This window comes from Xenopus laevis, chromosome 7L (assembly GCF_017654675.1).
Source record: "Xenopus laevis strain J_2021 chromosome 7L, Xenopus_laevis_v10.1, whole genome shotgun sequence".
NCBI lineage: Eukaryota > Metazoa > Chordata > Amphibia > Anura > Pipidae > Xenopus > Xenopus laevis.
In genome coordinates, this window is record NC_054383.1 from 6,375,107 (window position 1) to 6,398,642 (window position 23,536).

General features: G+C 40.1%; 1 protein-coding gene across 1 annotated transcript in view; it reads right to left on the reverse strand.

Annotated features, from left to right (window-relative positions):
• ptpn6.L (protein tyrosine phosphatase non-receptor type 6 L homeolog) overlaps window positions 1-23,536 on the reverse strand; it is a 38,676-nt gene that overhangs the window by 1,812 nt on the left and 13,328 nt on the right. Inside the window, 11 exon segments of the mRNA NM_001173997.1 lie at window positions 1,544-1,623; window positions 3,070-3,221; window positions 3,644-3,711; window positions 3,862-4,016; window positions 4,575-4,709; window positions 8,035-8,184; window positions 9,848-9,927; window positions 12,178-12,274; window positions 13,509-13,622; window positions 14,701-14,814; window positions 15,648-15,828. Coding sequence (NP_001167468.1) covers window positions 1,544-1,623; window positions 3,070-3,221; window positions 3,644-3,711; window positions 3,862-4,016; window positions 4,575-4,709; window positions 8,035-8,184; window positions 9,848-9,927; window positions 12,178-12,274; window positions 13,509-13,622; window positions 14,701-14,814; window positions 15,648-15,828 — 1,326 coding nt within the window.

A 23,536-nucleotide genomic window follows, 5' to 3' on the forward strand; every position in this document is an offset into this window, starting at 1 on the left:
TAAATTATCAAAACAGCACAAGTCAAATAATATCTGCCAGAAGCCGATACAGCAAGACTGATTAATATACAGACTGCACTGGGTCCTGTGTTGTCATGTAATCTAATGTGGATTTTATAGTTTTTGTATTGTTTAATACAAACTTTCTCCAACTCTGCAGAACCAGTGGCTGCAGCAAAATAATCCTCCAAATAGAATCCCAGTTTATCTGTTTAAATCTGACTCCATGATCTTTGTCCCTGCAGCTGGATTTGGAAACAGTAAAGGGGATGTAAAGGCAAAAATAAAATCCAATAGAAATCTCTACACAGTCGCCGACTGCTCTACAGGGAAATAAACAAAGCTGCTTGAGTTCTGCATGGCTGGGAAGTAAGGCGGGGGCTCCCCCTGCTGTTCATAAGTATGATTGTTTTCCTGCAGAGCAGTTAGGGACCGTCTGACAATTCCTCTCCATAGCAGTAAATGAAGTGAGAATTTCACTGCAATATAATCAGGTTACACATTTTTTAATTAAAGTATATTGGAGATAGGTTTCTTTTTCATTTAAGAAAGTAAAAAATTTGATTTTATTTGTTTTGCCTTTACATGCCCTTTAATGGTAAAGCAAATTGGAAAAATGTAGATCTTCCTCAACCATTTCGTCATCCACAGTTGACAAGACAAATACAAACCTCGGGCATAACAAGACCCCATTCTGGCTAAAGACAAAAGATCAGGAGAAATCAAGAGAAAATAAATGAGCAGAAGCCTAAAAAAAAAAATGTTAATAGGAAAGAGGAAGCTCCCCCACAAAACGAGGTAATATTTAACTATTTAACTATTCTTCATTCCCTGAAAAGGTCGTGTCCAGTAGCGCAGGTTTAGGAAATATTATCTGAAATATTATCTTGTGCCTCGTGCTTTTACCTTAAGGCTGTTAAAACATCATTCAAAAACAAACACAAACCATTAGGTGGGGTTTCCCCCAAAAAGGATTCAATCAGCTTAGTTACGAGCAATTACTGTACATGGTGCTGTGTTCCTATTAAAGGTAAGCAAATCAGTTGAAATTGAAGAATTATTTGATTAAATGGGACCCCCACAGGAATTGGCCTTCCTTTATTATACAGCTTTCTGGATAATGGGTTTCTGGATAATGGGTTCATTGACCCCTTTGCCAAACTGTATAGTTTAGTTACAGAGTAGGTGCCGGTAGAGGGAAGAATTGTTGTGTTGGTAGCTGAACTCCCAAAAAGTTTGTTTTGGAGCCATAAATAAAAGTCCCAGGGCCAAATAAAGAACTTATTATAGATGACCACCTAAAATAGGAGGGTGAAGATCTAACGTTTACCCTTCAACCTTGTGTTGATTCTCTGCTCCGTTACTGAATGATGACATTTTAGAAGTCTCGTTGCCGCTATGCCTCCCCCCCCCCCCAGTAAAAGTGCCTGAAAAAAATGCCAAAAACTTTTGAGGTGACCATCTTTTTCTCTACTACATCTTGTAAAATAACAAGCATCACAAGATTCCGGCAGCTTTTATAGGACCCGATGGCAAATCTTACTTCGAGGAACTTCGTGTCACTTTCATTTTCATTAGGGAGACCCCCAAATTTCCATATTCAGATTCCGTCACCTTTTTGTTCTGTGAAGCAGAAAGAAATAATGCCGTAAATTCTCTCGCTGTAAAACCTCACCCCGCAACTGTCTTCACCTCTTCTAATCCTTGTATCATTTCTCTGCTAACCCCCCCCCCCCCCCCGATAGACATCATTCAGATGTGAGATTTGGGAAGAATTAGAAATTAAAGTGCCACTATATTTTTCCATAAAAGCTGATCCTGCCATGTGTTCTGGCAGGTATTGTATATGAAATTGGCACTGAATTTATCCTCCCATGTCTTCTAGGGTGTTATACATGAAACTGGATCTCGGATACCTTAAATCAGGGGTCCCCAACCTTCTCTACCCATGAGCAACACAAGTCTGAAAAATGTTCCTGGGGTGCCAAATAAGGGCTGTGATTGGCTATGGTAGCCCCTATGAGGACTGGCAGACTACCGGAGTCTCTGTTTGGCAGTATACCTGGTCAGGTCTGGATTAGTGGAAGGGCAGCAGAATTTTAGGGTCGGCATGTCCCCCAACCACATCACAATGGCTTCAGAAGCACTGGAGACATTGGGGACATAGCTTTTCAAATCTCCTGTGCATCAATCTCAATGCTCTGGACCCAACAAGATAAGACTTTGCGTTTGCCTATGAAGGGGGGAGGGGAAAGGGGGGTGACAAGTGGCCCCGGCCTGGTAATATACATGGAATTGGCTCTGGGATACTGTAACATCCTCCCTGAGCAGGAAGCTAGTGTTTTGGGGCTGTCTGAGTTACCATTGCTCTATGTGAGCAGATAGCTAAAGCCCTCGTTAACTCCCGTTGCTATACTTGTAATTGCAAATAGGCAGGGCTTGGTTCAGCTGTTATCAATCTGGCCCCATGTGATCAGTGTAGGCCATTAGGCTGCCTATAAAGGCCTCTGCCCTTCACTGAATCATTGCCAGATATAGGTTTATCTTCATAGTTCCTAGTTGCACTTACATATTCTTGACCCTTGCCTGTTGTTTGACTACTTTTTGGATTCTGATTGTGTACCTTGTTCCTGTTTGGTTTGACCCTGGCCTGTGACCTCGACTTCGCTTCTCATCCTTATTTGGTACCGTATTGTCTGATCCTTGTTATTGACCTGCCCCTTGACTACGCTTCTTCATCCCCTTGCCTGCCCAGAACACTCTCCCTGATCCTTTTGCTATAAGACCTGGCAGCACCTGAGTAGCGGAGGGCTCCTCCCAAAGCAAAAGGTGGTTGTTAGAGGCAGAAGACTGAGCCGAGACCGAGGATTGTTCTGGGTTTGGGATACCTATCGTAACAGATACCTTCAAATTTCATACACAAAAATGACCCTCTGCCAATGCTAATCTCACCACTCATCAGGAATGCTACACATTTTTGGGAGATCATCTAGTAGTAGAGATGTAGAAGTCCTGCATATGAATTACACCTAGCCCAAAACAGTGATCCATTTCCCCCAGTTCTGGTACCTCCAGTGCTTTCAACTTGCATTTGGTAGAGTCAATAAATTGCGCTATGGCGGCGTAAATGAACTTGTATTGAGCTTCAGTCTGCACCATTCCTGACCGCTGGTTTCGTACCATCTGGATGGTCTTCTGCACATCGATATCGCTGTCCACGCCTGGGGGAGGCACATGGAGGGGCACAGATAAATGAATGTAGGGTGAAAGTGTAGCCAAGAGTCATGTGAGTGAGAATGAGGTGGTAGAATGGTAAATGCAATAATGTAGTGAAAAGATTGCTGAGTCAAGGGACATCTTTAGTTGTGGTGGAGCCCATACAAACTGGTCTTCATGGAAGATATTTTAGTAGAGGAATGACCTAGTAAGATAGCTGAGTGAAGAGACATCTTTAATTGTTGTGGAGCCCATACAAACTGGTCTTCATAGAAGATATTTTAGTGGGACTGACCTTGGTTGTATTTCAACTGAAATTACTTTCTAAGGTGAAGTATTTCACCCTATTAATTGGACATACATTTCCTCTAATTTGAGGAGGGTGGAGTTACAAGTGTAATAGTGATTGAAATTAGAACCTTCTCACCTTTCATTTGAATCAGGTCCAGCAACATGTCGATAACGATAATGGTTCCTGTGCGGCCAATCCCAGCACTGCAAGAGAGACAAGTCATGGAGAAGATTGGTGATGGTGCAAAACAGTACTAAACAAGAGATCCGAGGCATTGTGGACTTTATACATCTAGTGCTGTTATTCTTTTGGGATGGAACGTGAGCCAATGAAGGTGAATATTCTGGGATTACCTGCAGTGCACAACAATGGGCCCAGCCTTTGGCATGCTCTCCTGCATGCAGTTAACCTCTTCCAGGAAACTTAAGACACCGCCAGGGTTTGCTGGAACCCCATGATCTGGCCAGGTCAGGTACTGGTAGTGATGGATATCACGAGGTTTTTCAGTCTGGGATTGCAAAGACAAACAGACTTACTTGCTAACAGAGGGAAAGCCTGGCTAAGAAGTGACAGATGATGAACAAGACACTAGTCAAGACCTAAACAGGCTTGCCTAAGACTTGCCTGGTTGACCATACCAAAAAGGGCAGTTTCATCTCCATCTCTTTCCAGATCTCTTAATATAGGGGTAAAACACAACATTGAGGTCATACTAGCAATCTCTCAAATGTCATTGATCTTTAATCGTGATGTCATGTCCTAATCTGGCACTGATTGGTACATCTCAGCGGTGATGTCCTGGGCACTATCAGTATGGAGTATGGTTGGTTTTCTTTAGGTGAGGGGGGTAAATTAAACTCTACGTTTCACTAGGGCAATGTGAATGATTTCACTGTTCTTTGGCAGGTACAATATAACTTGTTAGTACTATATAAATGAAGGATAGCACATTTACATCTATCTGCCTATTGGAAGAGGAATTTGATGGGTACAGAGAAAAAAAAAGTCTTAGGAAGAGGAATGGACGAATGGGCCTCGGATGCAGAGAAGATTTGCTCAAACTCACACTATCTATTATTGACACGCGCAGAACCCGGACTTTATACTCCTTGGTGTCACGTTCTCTTACAAGTTCTACCCAAAACCGCCCAAACTTATTTCCATTGGTCCCCACATCCGGCCAGTATGTAACGCATTTTGTCTGAGTAAGGAAGAAAATAAAAAGGGATTAAAACAGAAGGATGAAAATAGACAAATGGCTTGTGATGACAATTGACTGCACAAGACAAGAAGGTCCATTTACTGGGTGCTAGACTCAACTCAAGACCCAACCGGGTTGGGTGCCAGAATGAGAGGAATACTGGCTCTAAGCTACAGTGAAATAGGTAGAGAGAGTGAGAGGATAATTGACTAGATTTCCCTTGGGAGAATATCATGTTGGGTGCAACAGATGGGTATTTAGGTCTGTTAGCTCTAGACTAGTCTAGCATGAGATCATTTTGTGGTAGCTCTAAGCTAGAATGAGATAGGCTGACTGACTTTAAGAGTTTTATGAACTAGATTACCCAATGCGAGAATGTTATGTTGGGTGCTACTAGGTGGGTATATTAGGTTAAGCACGGGGATGGGAAGAACTATATATCAGGAACAGGTATTTATTGTTGCACACAGATTCATAAAAATGTCAGTATTTTCTGCTATGTGTAGTAAAAAAGATTCCCAATGTTCATGTAATGAATGACGGGTGGGTGAATGTTCAAATAAAGATCGACCCTCGCACACCCTTAGTAAAGTAGACAAATTGGCTCGGTGCTCGATGAATGGAGGGCACGGTAACCTTCCGGTAACTAGGACAAAAAGAACAACACCGGCACACGAGGCTTGTATCTGCAGGGCAAGCCCTTGCAAAAGATTTTTACTGCGGTGGTGCAACGTTTCGGGGCTCCGCCCCTTTGTCAAGCATGCTACATACAGGTGCAATTAGGCATTTTAAAGACAAACCAATTAGTGCTTCATTATGCAAACAATGTGAAAGTTCAAAATTCAAATAAAAAAATTTTCATATATAGGTACTAATTGTCAAAGATACATAAAATACATCGGAAAAAAGATTATTGTAAAAATTCTTTGGTTCTTTTCACAGTTATTATATTTAAATATCATTATAAATAGTGTCATTTTAAATAGTGTAAAAAACGCAATACTTTTAAGTCCATATATCTGACAAACAGCAGCAGAAACAAAGTCCCAGTGTTGAACAACTTAATTGAAACAGTTGTTACCATTGACCTAAGAGGAAGATAAAAGTTACAAAAAATCTATACAAAAGATAAAAAGTTAAAAACATAATCTTACCCTACATGCCTATGCGAACATTTTTATGGATGCTTTTGAAAATACGTTTATTTTTTCCAATGAGGAATATGCTAAATACATCAAGGCATATATGAGATATGTGGACGACACATTTTTTCTGTGGTCTGGCACACTTGAAACACTGACTAATTTCCTGATACATTTAAATACAGTCCACCCAACAATTCAATTTACCCTTGAATTTGATTCTAAAGAAATACACTTTTTGGATGTTAACATCACAGTCACTGGGTCAAGTTTTGTAACCTCACTATATACTAAGCCCACTGATAGAAACAATATATTGAGATCCACCAGTTTCCACCCTCCTGGGCTTACGAAAGGGTTACCAAAAAGCCAATTACTACGCGTTCGACGTATCACATCCTCTGATAATTTGTTTGACACACAAGCTGAATGTATGATTAATAAATTTAAGGAACGCGGCTACGACAGAGCAAACCTACAAATTAAAAAAGAAGAAGTACGAAATTTACCAAGAAGTGAGTTACTAGTCAAAAAACAAATTAAACAAAGTGATAAAGCCAAAAGAATTCCTTTTGTCAGTTCGTTTGATAGTAATTCTCAACTATGTAAAAGAATTATTCTCAAACATTGGGATATATTAAAATCTGATCCCAAATTTGGACATCTATTTCAGGCCCCCCCTTTATTTTCATACAGGAGAGGGAAAAATGTAGGCCAATTAATTAAACCTAGAGGCCAGCAATTCGATACAAGTCGCCTAACTGAACACTCTATAGGAACCTTCCCCTGCAGAAATTGCGGTCACTGCAATGGAATAATTCCAGGTAATGCAGTCACTCACCCCCACCAAGGAACAAAACATAAAATAAAGGGATTTTTTACATGCGACAGCTATGAGGTTATTTATTGCATCAAATGCCCATGCGGACTTGCCTATGTGGGACAGACATCACGTCCTATAAAAGTCCGCCTAAACGAACACAAATCTGTCATACGTAATTACCATCCACCCACAATTACAGGGGAAGAGACAAAGATTAAAACTGAGGTTACAAAATTTAAAAAAGAGACCATGTTAGCCAAACATTTTTTTGAACATGGGCACCGGGTGGCACAAATCCGGTGGCAAATCTTGGAAAAAATCACAACTAAACAGGGACAGGATAAAAAACGTCTACTCTCTCAGAGAGAATGTTACTGGATGTGGTTATTGCAAACAAGATATCCGAGGGGATTGAATGAAGAATTTAATTTGTCCTGCTTTTTATAAAATCTGTCTAATAAGCCTTCCTACTTCCCTTACAGATGAGAAAATTGCTTTGCCTAAACTACAGGGACAGGTATCTGTAACTTTTTCCCTCCTTGAGATGTAGGGTAAGATTATGTTTTTAACTTTTTATCTTTTGTATAGATTTTTTGTAACTTTTATCTTCCTCTTAGGTCAATGGTAACAACTGTTTCAATTAAGTTGTTCAACACTGGGACTTTGTTTCTGCTGCTGTTTGTCAGATATATGGACTTAAAAGTATTGCGTTTTTTACACTATTTAAAATGACACTATTTATAATGATATTTAAATATAATAACTGTGAAAAGAACCAAAGAATTTTTACAATAATCTTTTTTCCGATGTATTTTATGTATCTTTGACAATTAGTACCTATATATGAAAATTTTTTTATTTGAATTTTGAACTTTCACATTGTTTGCATAATGAAGCACTAATTGGTTTGTCTTTAAAATGCCTAATTGCACCTGTATGTAGCATGCTTGACAAAGGGGCGGAGCCCCGAAACGTTGCACCACCGCAGTAAAAATCTTTTGCAAGGGCTTGCCCTGCAGATACAAGCCTCGTGTGCCGGTGTTGTTCTTTTTGTGGGTGGGTGAATGTGCCAGCTATGGCATCTCATTTTGCTGCACCTTTCTTATCTACTGCTCCACAGGTCATGGCTTCCCCCATCATTCTCTTAAATACAACTGTAAGCACTCTACTGTATGCACCCTACTGTAAGGACCCTACTGTAAGCACCCTACTGTATGCACCCTACTGTAAGCACGCTACTATAAGCACCCTACTGTAAGCACCCTGCTGTATGCACCCTGCTGTATGCACCCTACTGTATGCACCCTACTGTAAGCACCCTACTGTGTCTGCAACACATGCAGACATATGTGACACTTACCCGGCCTTTCTCTATCTCTTTGGTGGTCATTACAATAACACGACTGTTCTCCTGCCAGACCATCTCCCAGAAGTCCCCAGTGGTGGAATTCAGGCAACCTTGGCAAGCTATGAAACGTTTCGGGGGTTCACCATCCCCCCAAAGCTTGTTCTAATTGTAAAACCAAAAGAACTGTAAGGACAGTCTGTTATTAATCCAACTCACATTAAACGTTATTTTCAGGCTTAAGTAAACACTTAATCTTCTGTGTCCCACTTAGGATGAGATTTATATGTAAAGACAATTCAGGTATGGGACCTGTTATCCAGAATGCTCGGGACCTGGGGTTTTCTGAATAACAGATCTTTCTATAATTTCATACCTTAAATCTACGAGAAAATCACATAAACATTAAATAAACCCAATAGGCGGGTTTTGCCTCCAATAAGGATTAATTATATCTTAGTTGGGATCAAGTACAAGCAACTGTTATATTATTACACAGAAAAGGGAAATCATTTTTAAAAATGTGGATTATTTGGATAAAATGGAGTTTTATAGACGGCCTTTCTTTAATTCAGAGTTTTATGGATAACGGGGTTCCGGATAACAGATCCCATACCTGTACAATGACCAGTGACACCGCACATTCTTTATAGAGAACCAGTACAACTTGATTTCACAGCTACTGTAGCTTTAGTGATGGGCTGCTTGATATATACGGGAGCTTTTGTCCCATTGATGACATCAGCGATATATAAGTGTGTGTTAGTGAATGTGGGAAACGTTACTTCCCTTTCTGACAGATAATGTACAGCCGACAGTCAGCACTTGTGCATTTCCACTTCCCAGTTCCTCAGTTATGTAACAATCCCTCGCTTGTTATACAGCAGAAATGCACTTTACCCAAAAGCCTTATGGGTTATAACATGATAAGTCAGCAGTGTTAAATAAAACAATTCACATGCCTTGGCCACGAAAAATTCAGAATATGAGCCTCCCTTTCAGTGGTGATAGTAACCAGTAACTTTAATGTGATTCAATACAGAAAAGACTGTCGTTTCCATTCAAAATAGATCTATGTGAGGCCTATCAGATCCACCAAGGGAGTATGGGATCTATTATCCAGAGAGTATGGGATCTATAATCCAGAGAGTATGGGATCTATAGTCCAGAGAGTATGGGATCTATTATCCAGAGAGTGTGGGATCTATTATCCAGAGAGTATGGGATCTATTATCCAGAGAGTATGGGATCTATTATCCAGAGAGTATGGGATCTATAATCCAGAATGCTTGGGATCTAGCGGTCTTAAATAAGCCTGTCCTCTGCAACTTGTATAATAATTAGGGATGCAGCAATTCCACGATTCAGTTTGGCTGAACCAAATCCAACCCCTAATTTGCATATGCAAATGAATGATGGGAAGGTAAATCACGTAACTTTTTGTCACAAAACAAGGAAGTAAAAAATGGGTTTCCCTTCCCGTCCCTAATTTGCATTTGGTTCAGTATTTTGCCAAATCTTTCTTAAAGGAATTGGGGAATCGGCTCAAATCCCAAATAGTGGATTCGGTGCATCCCTAATATATATATATATATATATATAGCTATGGAAGCTGTTATCCAGAAACCCTTTATCCAGAAAACTCCGAATTACAGAAATGCTGTCTCCCACAGACTCCTGTTTTTATCGAAAGAATCCAAATTTTACTTTTTTTAATTGAGTACAGGAGGGGCAGGTGGGTAGTTACCGTATAGCAGATAAGAAGGGTATTGAGTAGCTATGGCAGAGGTAAGTAGAGCTGAAGCCCCCACTCTACTCCATTACTCACATTAACATAGTTGGCATTGATATAATCAGAGCCGGGGGTGTTATTGTCTCCACATTTCAGTATAACTCTTGTGTGATCATCTATAAAACAAGGAAGAAGAAAGAAGGCAAATATTAGAGATGGAGTCATAAGAAGTGAATGAGTTTGTGTTCCAGCCCAACCTGCCTTCCAGCTTGTAAGGAACTATAACTACCAGCACTGGAACCTTTAGAGGATTCTGGGGAATGTAATACAAAAATCATCCTCTCTCTCTCTCTCTGACTTTTTCTTTCTTTCTTTTTCTTTCTCTTTCTTTCACTTTCTCTGTGTCTCTTTCTTTCGCTGTCTCTCTCGCTTTTTCTCTCTCTCTTTCATGTCTTTCTTTTTCTCTTTCTTTCTCTCTCGCTTTCTCTCTCTTTCTATGTCTTTTTTTCTCTGTCTATCTCTCTCTCTTTTTCTTTCTTTCTTTCGCCACCCCTCGCTCTTTCTCTGTCTCTTTCTTTATCTCTCTCTCATTTGCCCAGAAGCAGTAACCCATAGCAACAGGATGTTTGCTTTTAAACAGACGACCACTAAATTCTAATGTTTGATTTGTTGCTTTGGGTTACTTCTCCCCCTAAATACCATGCACAGAACCACTATTTTTCACCATATCTGTGAGGTTCTTCTACAAAACTGGGCCCAAACTTATGCTCTCTTTCCCAAGGTCAGTTACGGAGTGGGATTTAAAGTCAACTGAGTAGTCAGCGGTGGATAAGATTCCAATTACATGAGTATATTGGGTATTTGGAATATTTTGTTCACTAGGGGGAGACCTAGCCCAAAACAACATAGAAACAGAGCAATAAAAGCTGCAAAAGCATGAAGTATTGAGTACGTATTCAGTTTGTATTGAGTATGTATTTATTAAGTATGTATTAAGTTTGTATTGCGTATGTATTGAGTATGTATTGACTATGTATTGCGTATATATTAAGTTTGTATTGAGTTTGTATTGCGTATGTATTAAGTTTGTATTGTTTGTATTGCGTATGTATTGAGTTTGTATTGCGTATGTATTGAGTATGTATTGCGTATGTATTAAGTTTGTATTGAGTATGTATTTATTAAGTTTGTATTAAGTATGTATTTATTAAGTTTGTATTGCGTATGTATTAAGTTTGTATTGAGTATGTATTGCGTATGTATTAAGTTTGTATTGAGTATGTATTTATTAAGTTTGTATTGAGTATGTATGTATTAAGTTTGTATTGAGTATGTATTTATTAAGTTTGTATTGAGTATGTATTTATTAAGTTTGTATTGAGTATGTATTTATTAAGTTTGTATTGCGTATGTATTAAGTTTGTATTGAGTATGTATTGCGTATGTATTAAGTTTGTATTGAGTATGTATTTAGTTTGTATTGAGTATGTATTTATTAAGTTTGTATTGAGTATGTATTTATTAAGTTTGTATTGCGTATGTATTAAGTTTGTATTGAGTATGTATTGAGTATGTATTGCGTATGTATTAAGTTTGTATTGAGTATGTATTTATTAAGTTTGTATTGAGTATGTATTTATTAAGTTTGTATTGAGTATGTATTGCGTATGTATTAAGTTTGTATTGAGTATGTATTTAGTTTGTATTGAGTATGTATTTATTAAGTTTGTATTGAGTATGTATTAAGTTTGTATTAAGTTTGTATTGAGTATGTATTGAGTACGTATTGCGTATGTATTAAGTTTGTATTGAGTATGTATTGCGTGTGTATTGAGTATGTATTGAGTACGTATTGCGTATGTATTAAGTTTGTATTGAGTATGTATTGCGTGTGTATTAAGTTTGTATTAAGTTTGTATTGTGTATGTATTGAGGAGCTCACTTCACTTACTTACTGTTAATTCCTACTTTTCTCATAAATAGATAAAATAACTAAAAATGTGTGTTTTTGTTGTACTTTTGAGAAAAGGTAGTGACAAGAGAAACATGAAGGGCATGGGGGCTAAATATGTACCCACATCTTTGCCATTGTTATGCCTACAGCCCATCAGCATATGCCCTGGTCAGTAATAATACTGAAGATGTGGACTTTGTACCCCCCCCCACTGAGCATTATTGGTTTATTCATTTATTATACACAAGAACAACAAATTGTAGCAAATAAATTACCCTTGTTGTAAAATATGAGGCCTGCAAGCGATAAAGCTATTCTTCCCTATAAATATATATATTGGCACTTACCCTCTGTGTTAATAAACTTTATCTGATACTTCATGTAGTAATACCACTATCCTGCCTTTACTTCCATGTAGGAAATGTAAAAAGTATAAAAAGGATGAGACTAAAGACAAGGTGAGGAGACTCACAGGGCAGAATATTCTTGTAGCGGTTTTTGCTTTTATTCTCCGGCCTTTGTCCCTCTTTACGGTCATTGTGCACCTTGGGTTCCTGCTTCTGCAGAGCCTGTGGGAGTCCCAAGAGGAGAAATCAGACGGTGATACATGAAATACATTCATTTCATTGAGCATTTGCATATTAGTCTAGTGCAGTGGTTTAAAGGATAAGTAAACTTTTAAAATAAGGTAATGTAAAATTGATGAGGGGCCTATTCTAAGCACTTTTGTCATATACATTCATTATTTATTTATTTTTATTTCCAAGATATTAAGGGATACACGTGCAGTTAATATGAATGAATTGTGTTACAACAGCGCCACCTGCTGGTCAGTTTCCCACCAGTCTGACCACCAAGTAGTCAAGGAAGTTGTCAGGAGAAAGAAAGAGGCTGATGTTCTTCTGCTTAGGGAAGATTTGAGAAAGGTTTCTAATTTTATTCCTAAGCAGAAGAACATCAGAGCAGCCTCTTTCTTTCTCCTGACAACTTCCTTGACTACTTGGTGGTCAGACTGGTGGGAAAATGACCAGCAGGTGGCGCTTATCCTTTAAGCCTTGGTTGAAGGTCCATCTGCTCCAAGTCCTCCCCCCCAGGAGGGTGAGCACCACCGTTGGGACCCATGGTCTAGTGCCATTTCAACTGGTCAAAGTAAACCTGAGAGTTTTCCATTTTGGAATACATTACAGGTTGAACCTCAACCAATCAGTCCACGCATGTTAGATCCCAACTACAGGCAGGTCCCACCCTTACTGAGACTCATCAGTCTAGTGCAAAATTTTAAGCCTTCTATGGACATGTTATATGATTAAACTTTTTACTTTTTTACAGTTGTATGTTGGAGTTTTTGGGAGTGCAAGTCCTGCATTGTTTTCATGGTATTCTATTCCCCATAGCTGAAGGTTTGGCCCTTGGCACCTAAACCCAATGTTTACACTGGTGAGCTTTAATTACACAGTAACATAGTAACATAGTAAGTTATGTTGAAAAAAGACACGTCCATCAAGTTAAAGCACTAGTCTATAAATAACCTGCCTAACTGCCAGTTGATCCAGAGGAAGGCGAAAAACCCATTTGAACCCTGACCAATTTGCCTCAGAGGGGGAAAAAATTCCTTCCAAAATGGAAATCGGACTAGTCCCTGGATTAAAATTGATCTATAGGCTTGAGGTCTGTTGGCCCTTGTTAGAGCTCAGTACTGCCACTGAGCTCTAACACGCAGTAGAACAGAATGGGTTCAAAGAGGTAGACAAGAGGTAAAGACAAGCAAATGGAAAGGATGTCATTCGTGGGGTTGCCGCTTACATCAAACTCTTCCCAGAATCCGGCTTTGGCCGCCTCGTCTTGCTCCGACTTCTTGTTTAATTCTTTCATCCGATTTTCAATGTCAGCAGCATTGACTCTTGTGGAGTAATAAGGCTGTGGGAGAAAGAACTCAGAATAGAGATGACAATTATAGTGAAAGGAGCCTATTTACAAAAGCTTTGCTAGGAACCCCTGCTGTGAGGAGGAGAACGATATTTGCCCCATTAGATAACCTTGGAGAGGTGATTGTCATATTTCTTGTTTCTGGGCTGCTCTCTTTCCCATGGTCAAGCACAAATCCACCACTGGAAGGTGTGTAAGGATTAAGGGAGCTTTAACAGCTTGAGAGAGTTCTTAACTTCATACTTAAAATGCTCAGTGCTATGGAAAAACCTAGCTAGGCCATTCATTCAGCTGCAAGCTTTGACTCTCTGGCCATGGGAAAGAGAACAGCCAAGGTGCCAGAAGTAGAATTATAGTTAAAGGAGAAGGAAAGCTACCGAGGCAGTTTATTGGCAATAGATTAGACACAATAGTGCAAGCTGTAACACTATATTTATTCTGTAGAATGCTTTACCATACCTGAGTAATCAGCTCTAGAAACTCTTTGTTTGTTAGGATAGCAGCTGCCATATTGGCTTGGTGTGACATCACTTCCTGCCTGAGTCTCTCCCTGCTCACTCATAGCTCTGGGCTCAGATTACAGCAGGGAGGGAGAGGATCTAACTGAGCATGCTCAAGCCCTAGCCCTGGAGGTTTAAGCTGAAAACAGGAAGTCTGATACAGAAGCCCATGAGTACACAATAGAAGGAAAGAAATGTGCTGTTTCTTTTGACAGATGACTCAGAGCAGCATTACTTTGAGGGTTTACTGGTGTATTTATATAGACCTTTCTGATAAAGCTTACTTACTTTTAGCCTTTCCTTCTCCTTTAATGACTTGGGTAAATACTGTATAATGGGGAGGGGCATTTACTGTATTTCAGTTAACCTCATGGATGCCAAATCACAAATGCCAGTCCCCCCCTTCTCTAAGGGGTGTTATTTTCCCTATATCTGGTTTTCCCTTGTATGGGGCCCATTTTTCTCACCTTAAATTAGAGAAACAAGATGAAGGAATGACAGATAAAGTAAAGGGTACAGTTTAAGAAGAGACAACAAGAGTGAGGAAGAGGTTGGTTGTACTTACTGACCTTTTTTAGGTATAAAAATGTCCCTGTTGCTTCCTCTATTGGCTTCTTCTTGTGCCACTCGATAAGGTCTGTAAGTGACTCAAACGTCTCCCTGCCGATATTATATGTGTCCCCCTGCCAAGGGAAGGAATAGATTGTTAGTTCTGCTGACCAGGCAATTTGTTTCTACAAGCGGGGTGAAAACTATAGGGCAGATTTATCAAAGATCGAGTGATAGAGCTTTTTTTTTTTTTTACCTCAAATGACCTCGAAAAAACTCGACATTTAGAATTTGAACGAATATTACCGAATTTTTCCAAAAAAAAACCTCAAATGTCAGGAAGGCTATTAACATCTTCAAATGGACCAACGGACCTCTGCCATTGGCTTCTACATGAACTCGGCAGGTTTTAGGCGGCGACCTATCGAATTCAAGTTACTTCGGGGTACGATAAATCTGGCATTCGAATTCGAGTTTGGATTTTTTCCCAACTGGAATTTGTGAATTTTGACCAAAAATTCCAAAAATTTGAATTAGAATTTAGAAATCTGCCCCTTAGTGTTTTTTATATATATAACGTACATATGTCAGGGTATATAAGTGGGTCTATTCTCTCTGGGTATATAAACGCCTGTGTGTATATAGCAGTGTATATTGGCCGTGCGTGTGTTTATATAGTGAATAAAGTACCCCCTCTTGTAAAATATAAGGATATTATAAGTTACCGAGGAGTTCATAACTTTTATACAGGTCATGGAACTCCAAGGTGACTTCTAATATCCTCATATTTTGCAACAGGGGGTACTTTATTTATTATAATACACACGTTTCAGCGAGTCATGTGACAGAAATGACATCACTAAGGTTATAACCGATGACATCACTAAACAGTGTTTATCAGGATATAATTTATTGGATATTCATGGCTCTGGTGTATTTTATAGAAACGTAAATGTGTCATAGTTACCACTGTATTTATCTTGACGTGTGTCACCTTCTGCGCCCCGTCTTTCTGCTCTGGGGTTAGGATAGAGATAACAAAATCCCCGGGTTTGCTGCGACTCTCTCTAACCAGGAAGGTCCAGGGCTCCCCTGTCTTCTGCAACAACTTCTCAGAATCTGTGCCTGACAGGTACCCGTGATACCACCTGTTGGAAGACGCCAGTTAGTTCTGACCATGATAAACATCCAAATATTGCACCTCCACGGCATATTGCCCCACTGCATTATGTGCCATCTGCTGCATCGTTTCAATAGTCAGAACCACCAGTACAGAGACTGCATTCAAAAGCCGCTGCATTTACACACAGTCATGATGATTTGATAGTTGAAAGTTGGTTAGAACTACATTAGGTAAAATTTTATTTTTAGGTTTACTTCCCCTTTAATTTGCTATTTTTAGTGGCTTGTGGCATATAAGCAGTTTTAGACTGTCGGTTGAGAGCTGCAGAACTAAAAAAAAAAAAAAAAATGTTGTGGAAAATGCAAGATCTGAGAGCTTAATTCCCCTCTCCTGCCCCTCGCCCATTCTATGACTTCTTTATTCTGCCTTCCGTAATCTCTATATTCAGCATTCTCCCTCTTATTTGCATTTCTTTCTTCCCCATCCTCAGCATCTCAATGTGGCTGTTAAAATAGCAACACTATGTAAAGGGAATAGAAAGAGAGTCATTTTTTGGACGGGGGATAGTAGTCCATAACAATCATTCACAAGGTAGCTGGTTCCGTTTATTAATATTATAGTATATTATTATTTAATAAATTAAAGGGATACTGTCATGGCAAAAACATGTTTTTTTTTCAAAATGAATCATTTAATAGTGCTGCTCCAGCAGAATTCTGCACTGAAATCCGTTTTTCAAAAGAGCAAACTAGTTTTATTCAATTTTGAAATCTGACATGGGGATAGACATATTGTCAGTTTCCCAGCTGCCCCCAGTCATGTGACTTGTGCTCGGCTAAACTTCAGTCACTCTTTACTGCTGTACTGCAAGTTGGAGTGATATCACCCCCTCCCCTTTTCCCCCAGCAGCCAAACAAAAGAACAATGGGAAGGTAACCAGATAACAGCTCCCTAACACAAGATAACAGCTGCCTGGTTGAACACTCAATAGTAAAAACCCATGTTCCACTGAGACACATTCAGTTACATTGAGAAGGAAAAACAGCAGCCTGCCAGAAAGCATTCCTCTCCTAAAGTGCAGGCACAAGTCACATGACCAAGGGCAGCTGGGAAATTGACAAAATGTCTAGCCCCATGTCAGATTTCAAAATTGAATATAAAAAAAAATCTGTTTGCTCTTTTGAGAAATGGATTTCAGTGCAGAATTCTGCTGGAGCAGCACTATTAACTGATGCGTTTTGGAAAAAAAACATGCTTTCCGATGACAGGATCCCTTTAAGTAGGAGAAATAACAGCCTGCCAGGAAGTAGTTCCATCCTAAAGTGCAGGCACAAGTCACATTACTGGGGGCAGCTGGGAAACTGACAATATGTCTAGCCCCATGTCAGATTTCAAAATTAAATATAAAAAAATCTGTTTGCTCTTTTGAGAAATGGATTTCAGTGCAGAATTCTGCTGGAGCAGCACTATTAACTGTTGTGTTTTGAGAAAAAAAACATGTTTTCCAATGACAGTATCCCTTTAAACTTACAAAATACATATATTGTATAGCTCCTAGCATTCCAGCCATAGCCAGAGGCTGTCTCTATATATTAGGTACCTATCTAGTGTTACCAATCCCTATTTCTGTAGGGAAATGAGAGAGAGCAGACAGTAACCCTTCCAACACTCTCCTCTTGTCTCTATATATTAGGTACCTATCTAGTGTTACCAATCCCTATTTCTGTAGGGAAATGAGAGAGAGCAGACAGTAACCCTTCCAACACTTTCCTCTTGTCTCTATATATTAGGTACCTATCTAGTGTTACCAATCCCTATTTCTGTAGGGAAATAAGAGCAGACAGTAACCCTTCCAACACTCTCCTCTTGTCTCTGTCTCTCTCTCTGTACAATGAGCTGGTGCAGAGGTGCCAGTATTTTGCAGGTGATAAACCACTAAAATCCACCACAACACCATAACTCTAACTCACTGCACCTTCACAATTAGACTAAATCTAAATGGATGGTTTTCGTGGTGTTTGGGCAGTGGAAAGGCAATTGTGCTTTGTGTCACCCAAAAAGCACCGAACTTTAATAATAAAGCACCTGCCAGTGGCTGCGCGTGTGTCTCTCTGTGCACAATGATGAAACGTTTTGTTGCACGACAACCCTGTGTGTGATATTGTGGTTGTGCTGTAAGGAGTCACATGATGGAAATTTAATTGACGGAATATTGCAAAATAGCAGCAGAGAATTTTCCAACCACAAAAAGGAAGCAGAGAGCCTGAGATAGAGAACTGAGGGGTGGGGAGGGGGGTTTAGTGGGGATGATTTTAAAGATGAAGGGAAGAAAAATAACCAATGAGGTTGGTGAGAGACCAAGTATAGTGTTGTAGTGATATGGACTATTTCTCCCTACTATACCTGTTATCCCACAGTCACACTCCCTTCCCAGAGACTATTATCCACTGTTACTATAGGCACCATCTCTCCCTACTATACCTGCTATCCCACAGTCACACTCCCTTCCCAGAGACTATTATCCACTGTTACTATAGACACCATCTCTCCCTACTATACCTGCTATCCCACAGTCACACTCCCTTCCCAGAGACTATTATCCCACTGTTACTATAGGCACCATCTCTCCCTACTATACCTGCTATCCCACAGTCACACTCCCTTCCCAGAGACTATTATCCCACTGTTACTATAGACACCATCTCTCCCTACTATACCTGCTATCCCACAGTCACACTCCCTTCCCAGAGACTATTATCCACTGTTACTATAGACACCATCTCTCCCTACTATACCTGCTATCCCACAGTCACACTCCCTTCCCAGAGACTATTATCCACTGTTACTATAGACACCATCTCTCCCTACTATACCTGCTATCCCACAGTCACACTCTCTTCCCAGAGACTATTATCCCACTGTTACTATAGACACCATCTCTCCCTACTATACCTGCTATCCCACAGTCACACTCCCTTCCCAGAGACTATTATCCCACTGTTACTATAGACACCATCTCTCCCTACTATACCTGCTATCCCACAGTCACACTCCCTTCCCAGAGACTATTATCCACTGTTACTATAGACACCATCTCTCCCTACTATACCTGCTATCCCACAGTCACACTCCCTTCCCAGAGACTATTATCCCACTGTTACTATAGACACCATCTCTCCCTACTATACCTGCTATCCCACAGTCACACTCCCTTCCCAGAAACTATTATCCCACTGTTACTATAGACACCATCTCTCCCTACTATACCTGCTATCCCACAGTCACACTCCCTTCCCAGAAACTATTATCCCACTGTTACTATAGGCACCATCTCTCCCTACTATACCTGCTATCCCACTGTTGCTTACAATGGGGATCAGATAGGATCTGTGCAGCCACTGGGACAGAATGTTCTGTTATACAGATAGCTAGAATCTCAGCTGCCATAAAGCAGGACAGGACTGCTGCTTACAATGGGGATCAGATAGGATCTGTGCAGCCACTGGGACAGAATGTTCTGTTATACAGATAGCTAGAATCTCAGCTGCCATAAAGCAGGACAGGACTGCTGCTTACAATGGGGATCAGATAGGATCTGTGCAGCCACTGGGACAGAATGCTCTGTTATACAGATAGCTAGAATCTCAGCTGCCATAAAGCAGGACAGGACTGCTTCTTACAATGGGGATCAGATAGGATCTGTGCAGCCACTGGGACAGAATGTTCTGTTATACAGATAGCTAGAATCTCAGCTGCCATAAAGCAGGGCTGGACTGCTGCTTACAGTGATTTTGCTAAATTTTTGAGACAAAGAAAGGCAAAATCCATTAAAATACACTTCTCTATGCACATTTTCAAGTTAATTTAATTACAGTTTTACCCAGAACGACTCTATGAAATATTATACATTATAACGAGGAACAAATATAAAGTGTCCTTGTTCATAACTACCAAAATCTGGGGAGGATCGGAATCCAACTGAGCTTTATCTGATTTCAAATACTGTGTTTGTGAAACCTACAGAGCAGAACCCAAAAGGTCAGAGCTGCAATAGTGAAAGTCACATGCACCATGAAGCAGGCAGTAACGCTTCCATGCAGAAAGGCACCTGACAAAACCTGACAAACAAAATGGTACAGTCCAGTTGCAGTTGGGCGTTCCCACCCATAATGAACAGACCGGGTAAATGTCCACAAAGCACAATGGCACTCAGTTACTAAGGAGATGCTACTATTTAAGTCAAACCAGTTTGGTAGGGTAGTTTGCTTTGTTGCTTCTCCATGTTAACAAGAAGGCACTGTTGGTTGGTAATCATTTTCAGGCTTTATGTAAGTGCCAGGGCATTAAGGGGTGCCCTTTGGGAGGAGGTGACAATGGCTGGCTATTTGTTAGCACAAAGGGGCAGCTCTATGTTCCTGCAGATATAAAAGGAGAAGGAGAAAGAACTTATTGAGATATGTTTTTGGCTCCTTACTAGCCCCCCTAAGGTGACCCCTAAGCTTAGCTTCTCAACATCAGCCCAGAGCACACTGAGCATGTGCAGTGCCACTGACACTCAAAACATGATCAAACCAGATTCAAGATGGCGAGCTCTCCTTGACAATATTAAAGGGATTCTGTTATGATTTTTATGGTGTTGTTTTTATTTCCAAATGACACTATTTACACTGCAATTAATTCACTCTACAATATAAAATTTCATTCCTGAAACAGCAAGTGTATTTTTTAGTTGTAATATTGGTGTGTAGGTGCATCTCAGGTCATTTTGCCTGGTCATGTGCTTTCAAAAAGAGCCAGCACTTTAGGATGGAACTGCTTTCTGGCAGGCTGTTGTTTCTCCTACTCAATGTAACTGAATGTGTCTCAGTGGGACCTGGATTTTACTATTGAGTGCTGTTCTTAGATCTACCAGGCAGCTGTTATCTGGTTACCTTCCCATTGTTCTGTTGTTTGGCTGCTGGGGGGGAAAGGGAGGGGTGATATCATTCCAACTTGCAGTACAACAGTAAAGAGTGATTGAAGTTTATCAGAGCACAAGTCACATTACTGGGGGCAGCTGGGAAACTGACAATATGTCTAGCCCCATGTCAGATTTCAAAATTAAATATAAAAAAATCAGTTTGCTCTTTTGAAAAACAGATTTCAGTGCAGAATTCCGCTGGAGCAGTACTATTTAAAAAAAAAACAAAACATGCTTTTCCATGACAATATCCCTTTAAAGTCCTCTATAATTACTGTTACAGGGCTGCTGAACCGCAGCGAGTTTAGTATATAATGAGCCTTTCTGTCGACTTCTTCAGGCTTGACTTCTCCTTTAAGCACAGAGTAACATCCATACATGGACACAGTCCAACACATTCGACAAATAGGTGTAAACACAAACCCACTGTGACGGCAGCATCATTTGCCTTCGCTTTCTGAAGGAAACATGCAAATGTCTAATATGGAAAGTAGGTTGAAAGAGAGAAAGAGGAAAGAGATGAGCCAAGAATGGCTGCAGAACTGACACTTGACTTTCTACCAGTTTTTAGCTACTCGAGACCAGTTCAAGATCAATAGTTTGGTGGCTTTCCATGAAAGTCATATAATCCAAGGCAAAAAATTAGGTATTTCTATATATTATATATATAATGAACCAGGTTGGCTTTACTCTACTCCACACAGTTAATTAGCACTTGCCTAGCACAGTCGTTAATGGACTTTGAGTTAATTTTTAGAATGTTATACAATTTTAAGCAACTTTTCAATTGGTCTTCATACTTTATTTAGTTTTTTTAGTTTTTTGATTATTTACCTTTTTCTTCTGACTCTTTCCAGCTTTCAAATGGGTGTCATCTAAAAACAAATGCTCTGTAAGGCTACAAATGTATTGTTATTGCTACTTTTAGTTTATTTTTTTTTACTCGTCTTTCTATTTCAGGCCTCCACTATTTAAATCAATGCATGGTTGCTAGGGGGAATTCGGACCGAAGCAACCAGATTACAAACTGAAGCATACCTCCCAACTGTCCCTTTTTCGGAGGGACAGTCCCTCTTTTGACAGCTCAACCTGCAGTCCCTCGTTTGTACTGAAAAGTCCCTATTTTCTCTGCACTGAACAGCTAGAAAAAGGAACAAAGTTTCTCACTTTTTGGCTTTTAGCAGAGAGCCCAGAACAGCTAACAGGTGCAAATAAGATACTTTGTTACAATTTTGAGACACAAAAAAACAGTTTAGATAAGGAGAAATATTTAAAATTTTTCATAACCTGCCAAATTTTGTAAAATGAACATGGTAATTAGGGGTGTGTGGCCACAGAAAGGGGCGTGGTCAAACAATGTCGCTGTTCTGCGTGCGAAAACAGTTTTTGTCCTTCTTTTTACTTCCAAAATGTTGGGAGGTATGACTGAAGAGCTGCCGAATAAAAAGCTAAATAACTCAAAAACCACAAATAACAAAAAATCAAAACGAATTGCAAATTTACTCAGAATATCCCTCTCTACATTATACTAAGAGTTAATTTAAAGGCGAACAACCCCATTAACCCGTTCATACGATTCTGCCTCCCCAGTTAGGGCACAGAAAGACAGGGGGTAGTAATTGTGGCATTCAGTGACCCCCCCCAAGCTGGCCGTGCCAATAGCAGACAGAAGTGAGAGAGGTGGGGAAGGAGAGGACCGAAATAAACTGCTTAAATATAAGCACTTCCTTTGCTTCGAGAAAAAACCTCAGGTGTTAAAAAAAAGAGCTGCGTCTGACCTCATCCTGTCCCGAAATAGCACATTGTGATCACACTGCTAACTGAAACACCCTTTGTGATCTTACATGTATGGGCCAAGGGGTGAAATGACTTGCCACGGCATCTGCTATCAGCAACAGAGATGTGTGATTAACCCTTACTGCCCCCCCAGTAAACGGGAGCTTTTGTTTAAACACAAGTAATGAGCTCTGTATAAACAAGCACCGTCCCTTCTGCCGGCTGCAGCCTGTAAGCCTCATTTAGCCTCACAAGCACACAGTTATTAAGTGAATGCATATAGTGCTTTATAGTGCTTTATACAAGTGTATGCGTTGATGCAAGAGAACAGGACTCATGCATCCGGTTTACAGATGCATCAGGGGTTTAACTGGGAAGTGCAAGTTAATAAAAATCTCCAGCACCCAAATTGCTCAAAAGAACCTCCCCTGCTGCCCTCCAGCCCCCACTATATTGTGCCGAGGGGAAAGGCGTTTCCATTGATCTCTTGACTTGATTAAAGTGTTGGTTCCCCTTTAAGTTAATATGTTATAGAATGGCTAATTCTAAGCAGCTGTTCATTTGGTCTTAATTATTTATTTTTTAAACTTTTTAATTGTATGCCTTCTACCAGTGGCATGAATAGATGTTGCTGGGTCCCACAGCAAATTAATTTTTTTGGCCCCCAACATATCCAGCGGATGCCCTGTTTTACCAGTAAATGTTGAAATGACTCATTATTTGAGCCTCATGGGGAACTCTATGCCTCCTGGGAGCCCTGCAGCAGCAGGGTCTGCTTCCTCCCATTAGGGCCCTGCCTTCTTCTTCTGACTCTTTCCAGCTTTCAAATTGGGGTCACTGACCCCATCTCCGGGCTCTTACAGACAAACGGTTTTACCTCCACTCCCCTGCATTGCACTTTCTGCCATTCAGCCGTAGGGAACGCAGGAGTATACGCACTGAATTATTGTCAATGGGGCTGTACTCCCACAGTCACATGTAAGCGTCAAATGTAGTT